Source organism: Sesamum indicum, linkage group LG13, assembly GCF_000512975.1.
Source record: "Sesamum indicum cultivar Zhongzhi No. 13 linkage group LG13, S_indicum_v1.0, whole genome shotgun sequence".
In the NCBI taxonomy this organism is placed as follows: Eukaryota; Viridiplantae; Streptophyta; class Magnoliopsida; order Lamiales; family Pedaliaceae; genus Sesamum; species Sesamum indicum.
The window spans coordinates 3,854,292-3,862,017 of record NC_026157.1 but is presented as its reverse complement, the minus strand read 5'-3'; the positions used below and the strand labels follow the sequence as shown (position 1 = coordinate 3,862,017).

Below are 7,726 nucleotides of genomic sequence, written 5' to 3'. Positions count from 1 at the left end.
ATTATATTTAAATTAATGATATAGTGAATGCAATAACGTGATTAATTTTGGTTTCATTACAAAAAGAAAGACCGCCAGCCCGGATCTTAAGCGACCTTGCTCCAGACAAATTTTCCTCAATACCCCCAAAAGTCACTGCTCTCTCACTCTCTCTCCTATTTTACTGTTTTCTTTTATCTTATTCAACAGTGTTTTTTTATTACTCTCTCTATAGCTACTCGTTCAAATCTCTCTCTCTGCGTCTCTCCGAGTCTTGAAAAGAAAAAGAAAAATATAAACACAACAAAAGAAAAGAAGTCCTCGTTTTCCTCTCTGGTTTTACGCCGAATGGCAGATTGAACCGCCTCTTGCTCCCATTATATTCCTCCACCTGCCCCCCCTCTTACTCTCTCTCTCTCATCTCTCTTTCTCTCTCTACTGTTAACCAAGTTTTTGTTCACTTGTTGGGTAGCTTAGGATTTCCTTTCTTTTTTGGGTTTTAGGGGTGGGGGCTTTCTTTTTAACTCCAGTGCTGCTTTTTTAATACTATATGAACACGAACCCTCTCTTGCCTTTTTTTTTTTTACTTGCTTCTGTTTTGGTTGAGTAATTTTCCTGCTTCTTCTTCAACTCTGCATGTGCTCCGCCCTCTTCTTCTCCAGTCTTCTTGATATATATTGAAAAATCACTGCTGCCCTTGTGGGTATTTTTTCCTGTGTTGATCTCAAGTTGTTGATTTGAAAAACCAAGTCAGAAAAAGAGGGTTTCTTTTCTTTAAAAGCTCACATTTTGTTTGGATGATTCCATGGCCAATGGTGGATAATGAGGTGAAAATGATTATTCTTGTGAGACTTGATTTTTGCAGTGCTGAAGAAAGATTGTTTTTTTTCTTTTCCTCATTGGTTGATGAAGTGGTGGTGATGATGATTTCTTGTTTTTCAGGCTTGAAGTTTGATTGAAGAGGTGGAAATTTGTATGTTGTTTGGGGGTCTAATTTGAAGCTGTGTAGTAAGAATTTGTTCGAAGAAATCAAGAAAAGAAAAAATGGCACCAGATAACAACTGGCTTTCGTTCTCACTGTCTTCTATGGAAATGCTGAACCCTTCTTCCCAGCCTGCCGCTGCCATGCTGCACTCATCCTCTGCTGATTCTCACCATTTCTACTCTTTTGCCGATAACTTCTATGCCAATGGTAAGTGCGAAATACACACACACCCCCACGCGTATCTATGCGTGTGTTTGTATATATATGTATCTATATATGTATGAACTCTTACAACTTATCGTGTGGAAGTGACTAGATATGGCTGTATTTATCAGCTGTTTTGGAGCTTCTTGGAATCTTTGAATAACTTAAAGAAAACCCTTTGCTCAAACGCCCCCATGTTTCCGTTTGTTTTGCTGAGCAAAACAAGTTTGAAAAAAGTGGGAAAAGACAAGAAACTGCACCCGTGTATCCCCATTTTCCGTTACTTCAAGAACACCGTATATATGTGTATATGTATATATCACCATTTTTGCTTAATCCAATAACATTTTTACAAGCCTCACCTCTCATTCAGTTATTTCTTGGCTTTTTTCCATTCAATATATAGCAAAGTTTGCTTCTTTATCAGTCGAGTTCTTGATTTGCAGCTCAGATCACTTCTGATTTTCCCTGTTTTTCTTAGGGTGGGCGACTCAGAAACCTCAAGCCATGTACGGAGAAGCTGAGAATCATCAAGTTTACATGCAGCCACCGCCGAAGCTGGAGGACTTTTTCGCCGGCGGTGACTCGACGGAGACCCAAGACTCATCCTTGACTCACATCTACGACCACCAGACGGCAGGCGGCGGTGCCGCCTTCTTCGGCAACGGCGAGCATCAAGATCTCAAGACTTTTACGGGGTTTCAAGCTTTTTCTGCCAACTCGGGCTCGGAGGTGAACGACTCGGCGTTCGGCGGCCAGACTCAGTCTCCGGTGGAGTCGGGCAGCGAGCTGGTGGCGTATTCTCAGTGCCCCATTACTGCTAGCACGACTTCTAATGCTTTGTCTCTTGGCGTTAATAACAGTAGCACTGCTTTGTGCGCTGAGAACAATAACAACACAGCCATTGTTTCTGCTGATTCTGAGAGTTGCAAGAAAATCGCTGATACTTTCGGACAAAGAACCTCCATTTACAGAGGGGTTACGAGGTACCATTTTTTATTTATTTTTCTTAATTTTCAGTTTTTAAAAAAATGGGTTTTTGAAACAAAAGATTTACTGTTGATGCTGGTTTGATTCAGACACAGATGGACAGGGAGATACGAAGCGCATCTATGGGATAACAGCTGTAGAAGGGAGGGCCAAGCAAGAAAAGGGCGTCAAGGTACAACACCAGTCTTTCTTTTCAAGCTCTGTAAAGTAGTACCTTTTCTTGACAATAAAAATCAATTGTTTTAAATGAAATTCAATAAAGAAAAGCAAGAGAGATGTAGGACAGACATGGAAATTTGCTTTGCATGCATTGGTCGCATTAATGGTGGGGTGGGGTGGGGGTTTTCTTGGCTCGTTGGGAAGTAAAGAGAGGTTGGAATTCCTTTCTTTCAATCAAGCTTTTATGATGATTGATTGACTGGAAATATGTACAAACTGTACTTCATTTTTCCGTTCAATCTTTCACTGATTTGATCAGATGGGCCGCCATCTTTGTTCATGTTCCTGCAGTCATATGACCTCTTTTTATCCTCAATTATTCTTTGGATTCTTTCATATTACCACTTTGTCCATGAGTTCTTGAATTTCTTGTCCAAATTTCTGGTTTGTGCAGCATCTACTGACCCCCCCACCCCCACCCCTGGTCTGTGTACATACCTCATACCTCAGCTAGTATGAAAACTAGTGTCTGAAATTCTGAATTTTTATCAGATTGCTTTAAACTTTTGCTTTATTTTCTTCTTTGCTGAGCTCCCATGAGTTTGACCAAGTCACCAAACTCAACATGAAAGTTAATGAGCTGCCCACCCTATTTTCTGGATTCCCACCTTTTCTTGAATTCTTTATTATTGCATGTTTATACTTTTACGTGTACAACATTTCCTCTTTAGACAAGTTTCAGTCTTGAAGCATATCTTCTCTTCTACTCTTATCCTGTCCATATTTTTGTTTTAATCATATCATGGGAATGATCAAGTGCATTTATTGTATGCGTAATTTGTGGGTTTTCGACATCCTTTATATGCTCAAACCGACTGTAATATTGGAAATTCGTGCTGCTCCGAGCACTTTGGTTCTCGATATCTTGAAAAAAAAAAATTTAAAGTTAGAAGATTAATGAATAATTCAAAAGAAGATATATATGGAAACACACTCATGTGCCAAGATATAACAAGTCATAATAATGTTACTTTTTGTTACAATTACTGTATTTTTTTTTGGGTTGATTTCGTTTATGGTCAAAATGACCATTTTTCTTGAGCGCAATGTTCTAATGGGCTCTATTTCTTTTGCATTAACTGGGATCATATTCCTCGGTGTTGCCAAATTATACCATTTTCTGCAGTTTACTTAGGTAAGTTTGTGTTTCTTCTTGATTTGCAGCTCTCTTTTGCTCTATGTATTAAGTGTAATAATTGATCTGGATTGTGATTATTTAGCGTTTGAACTGTGGGGTATGCAGGTGGTTATGACAAGGAAGATAAGGCAGCAAGAGCATACGATTTGGCTGCTCTTAAATACTGGGGTCCGACCGCCACGACGAACTTCCCGGTAAATTAATACTCTTATTTTCTAGACTTTGAATTCTATGAATTTTATTTAGGCGGTGGCATGGAGCCAATTCTAATTAACGGGAGACACTCTCCTTTCAGATCTCCAATTATACCAAAGAACTGGAGGAGATGAAACATGTTACTAAGCAAGAGTTCATTGCGTCGCTTAGAAGGTAAATGACATAGTTTGTCTACGTGTAATTTGTTGATCAATGACTTTAAACGTTGTTCAATGGTCGTGAAGTTTTTCTCCTTTCTCTTTAGGAAAAGTAGTGGTTTCTCAAGGGGCGCGTCGATCTATAGGGGTGTTACAAGGTTTGAAACTCTTAAGAATTACAGTGCTTTGTATTTTCGTCGTAGGTTTAAGTATAGTATAGCATTTATGAACACCGTTATTTGTGTTGTTGCTGATTGGCTATGGGCATAAATGCAGGCATCATCAGCAAGGCCGATGGCAAGCAAGGATCGGTCGTGTTGCTGGGAATAAAGATCTTTACCTTGGAACATTTGGTATGTAAACGATTTCCCATACTCGGCTTAATTAAATATATGGATTATCGTCGAAATAAATATAAAATAAATCAAGCCGCAGCCGATTTGCTTTAGGAGTGAACATTCTTATGTGCACGGCTGTGAGAATGTATACAACGTGGATCATATTACCTCAGTACAAGTATACTATACGGCTTAATCACCGCAATTGTGTCTTTTTCACACCCGTTGTACATAAGAATATTTTTTCAATTTAATAAAATGACCATCCTAATGAACTTTTTTCCGAAATCATACAGCGACAGAGGAGGAAGCAGCAGAGGCATACGACATTGCAGCAATCAAGTTCAGGGGAGTGAACGCCGTCACCAATTTCGAGATGAGCCGATACGATGTGGAAGCTATCGCCAAAAGCCCACTTCCCATTGGCGGGACTGCAAAGCGCTTGAAACTCTCTCTTGAGGCCGAGGAAAAGCTGCCGTTGAGCACGGCCCTACAAACTCCGTGCAGCAGCAACAGCAGCAGCAGCATTAGTTTCTCCGCTATCCAGCCCGCTTCCACCATCCCCTGCGGTGTCCCCTACGACACAACGGCTCCGTTTTACCATCACAACCTCTTCCACCACCTCAACTCCGGCAACCTTGCTGCCTCCATCGACAACTCCGGCCCTGTCTCGTCCATGGTAACTTCCGTGAATCTGATGCCGTCTCCGCCCGAGTTTTTCATTTGGCCTCACCAGTCCTATTAACATGATGATGACAATATGATGCTACCTTAGCTTTAGCTACTATATAGGCAATACTGGTCTTCTACTAATTAATGTTTTAACCCGTAGCTGTTATTCGTGGTATTTGTTGTAAAACTGATGTCGTTTCGTCTGACCCGCTAAGCTTTTAGGATTAGTTCTTGAATCTTCGGGCACATAAGGTACTACTGATGATGTTAAGGTTGAAAAGGTTAAGGTATTTAGTTCCTAGGTAGAAGCTGGAATGCTGTAAGTAGCTTCTCTTTCGATAGATGTATGCTTAAAGAACGATACGGGAGCTGAGGCATCGGGTATGGATTAATTTTCAAGTGGTTTTCCATTCCCAGATGCGCTGCTCCTGTGAATCAAAGCAATTTTGCTGAATCAACATAGAAAAATATCATACAAATTAAATCCTTACTTCTCTGTTGGCTTTATTTTTGTACTACTGTTTTAAGAAATGAATGCTTGCATGTGGTACGATAATGTCATAGTGTTTGTTCTGATCTTCTGTTCATATCCTCAAACAGCAGTTTCACTTGTTTCGGACTATGGATTGGTCATTCTTGGACAAAACTGTTATCTTTCAGGCATTGCATCATCAGTTCTTGGCAGTATAAGGCACTGCATGTCTCTGATGGATTGGATAAATAGAAAATGTTATTATTCGCTCTGCTTGATGTGATTAAAGTTTAAATCGTCATAGCAACAAATTGTTGATTTAATAGTAAGCGAGTTGGATTATAAGGTAGATTTCGTTCTAACTTACATTTGTTGCGAGAAATTGATCTCTTTCTTTCCCGTCTTGCGTATAGTTTCGAATTGTTTTGTTTATAGTAAAGAGAATTTAAGACATGAGCTAACTGCATTTATATATCGTATGATAATGTCAGTGGAGAAAACGCATCCCACACAAAAAGAAGAGTAATGGAATCTTCTGAGCTTTGCGTCATGAGGTCGAGTCGCTTTCCTTTTAATATTTTACGGAGAGATGTTTTTATCTATTATGCACACACCAAAATAGATAGTTTCGAAAGTACCATTGACTTTGATTTCCATGAAATTGAAAATGATAACTTTTTGATGCAAATGGGAAAGATGCAATTCTCATGTGAGATTGTAAATAATCAAATTATCCTCTTAAAAAAAATTAGTAATTTACTTTTGTATTTTTTAAAATGCAGCAATTCATTTGACTTTGTTTTTTTTTTAAATGAAGTAATTTACTTTTTTAGATAAGGAGAGGTAAATTGCTTCATTTTAACTAACACGGGAATGTAAATTGCTACTTTCTTTTATAGAGCATAATCTGTTTATTTACAATATCATATAGGGTAAATTACGTTAAACTCTGATGCTATACAAATGTATGAAAATTTTAGACCATGATCACTATAAGCAAAATAACAATGGTGGAAATTTGTCTCCATAAAACAAGTTTTGGATAATGATATGGCAAATCAACTTTGGTCAAACTTATTAAAGCTGCCATTAAATGAAAAACTACATTCTTGGTGAGTAAATATTAGATGCTGTCACACATCTCTACGTCGATTCCCGAGCCCTAAAACCTCATTTCCTAGGAACGTGCTTTTTCAGATTAAAATTGTAAAGTTCATATGAAACTAAGTAAATAATCCATTAGCCAACGATACAACACCTCTTGTTGTATGTTCATAATTTGGGTGTTGTCCATATCAATAAAGCCATGTGCTCGTTCCAAGCCTTTTATTTGGGGAGTTGATGCTACCATGCTTACTACATTAATCTTAGACGACGAGCATGAACTAACTTATAAGTTCCAAGATCTCAATTCCCAGCGAGGCTACTTGTCAATATAAAATCGTGAGACTTATCTGCGTCATATTCAACATCAATATTACATATGTAAATTATTCGAAACAAGGCTTTTTCTCCCTAACGATGTGCATTTTCAAGAGAAAATTATAAAACTCATTTAAGTTAGAGCGGACAATACTTCACACATCGTAACATTGATTGTATCGTATACAATACTCGTATTATTTTATTGATTTAATTCAACCAAACGTGATCTACACAAAAGCATGTGGAAAGTGATACAAGCAAATATGCTTAAGTCTAGTGGATCGAGCATGATTGTTTGAGCTGTTGTAAGCTTCAATAATTAGGACTTGCTAAAAAAAAGTTTAATACTCCGACACCTAAATTAGTAACTATTAAGAGTTAAAAAGAATAGTGAAATGAACCGAGGACTTGTATTTATCCCTTTCCAACATAGGTGGCCTTTTAAACACAACCACGTGTCTTTATTTACGTTTGAGCTCTAGTTGGTCTGAGCCATTTGGGCCTCTCTTATTCGGCAGATTTAAGGTCATTACAAAGGTTTCACATGCTATATTAGAGATAAAAGTTTCCTACATCATTTTATATATTGGTATGATCATATTAGTACCCCTAATAAAGTCAAGTTCGAGCCAATCTGGCTTTTGGTGAATTTATCTTATTACAAAGGCGAAAACAACGAAATTTAAAATAAAAATTAATATATAACTTAAAATTTGTTTACCAAGAAAACAAATATATCTCTAAATAGAAAGGAAATTGAAAACTATTAAGCCCAATTAAGGGCCCAATCGGCCCAAACCGTCTTGGGCCTCTTTCAATTCGGGCTCAATTCTCAGAGCATCCTCAAAAGCCTTCTTCGCCTCTTCTCTCAGGCCCTTAATCTCATAGCACTGGCCCAACAAGCAAAAAGCCCTGGAATTATCCGAGCTCAGCCCGACGGCTTCGATCAGG

At 38.2% G+C, this 7,726-nt stretch overlaps 2 protein-coding genes across 3 annotated transcripts in view; one reads left to right on the top strand and one right to left on the bottom strand.

Annotated features, from left to right (window-relative positions):
- LOC105176383 (AP2-like ethylene-responsive transcription factor AIL6) lies at positions 293 to 5,368 on the top strand. 2 transcript variants are annotated; one of them, XM_011099167.2, is made up of 10 exons: positions 293 to 806; positions 922 to 1,171; positions 1,650 to 2,154; positions 2,248 to 2,330; positions 3,504 to 3,512; positions 3,621 to 3,709; positions 3,811 to 3,884; positions 3,976 to 4,026; positions 4,145 to 4,221; positions 4,503 to 5,368. In XM_011099167.2, the coding sequence occupies exons 2-10, from the start codon at positions 1,024 to 1,026 to the stop codon at positions 4,949 to 4,951; spliced, it is 1,485 nt and encodes a 494-aa protein (XP_011097469.1). In that variant the 5' UTR covers positions 293 to 806; positions 922 to 1,023; the 3' UTR covers positions 4,952 to 5,368. The 2 variants fall into 2 exon arrangements, with proteins under 2 accessions (XP_011097469.1, XP_011097470.1); XM_011099168.2 differs by lacking the exons at positions 293 to 806; positions 922 to 1,171 and adding an exon at positions 1,329 to 1,480.
- LOC105176382 overlaps positions 7,457 to 7,726 on the bottom strand; it is a gene marked incomplete in the record, with an annotated part of 885 nt that continues 615 nt past the window's right edge. Inside the window, 1 exon segment of the mRNA XM_011099165.2 lies at positions 7,457 to 7,726. Within this exon segment, the coding sequence (XP_011097467.1) occupies positions 7,552 to 7,726 (175 nt within the window).

Excerpts from the sequence above, each read along its gene's own strand:
- LOC105176383 (XM_011099167.2), top strand. The coding sequence starts at position 1,024 with ATGGCACCAGATAACAACTGGCTTTCGTTCTCACTGTCTTCTATGGAA. Across the intron at positions 2,155-2,247 it reads ATTTACAGAGGGGTTACGAG|ACACAGATGGACAGGGAGAT; the intron begins GTACCATTTTTT and ends GGTTTGATTCAG. Across the intron at positions 3,710-3,810 it reads CCGCCACGACGAACTTCCCG|ATCTCCAATTATACCAAAGA; the intron begins GTAAATTAATAC and ends CTCTCCTTTCAG.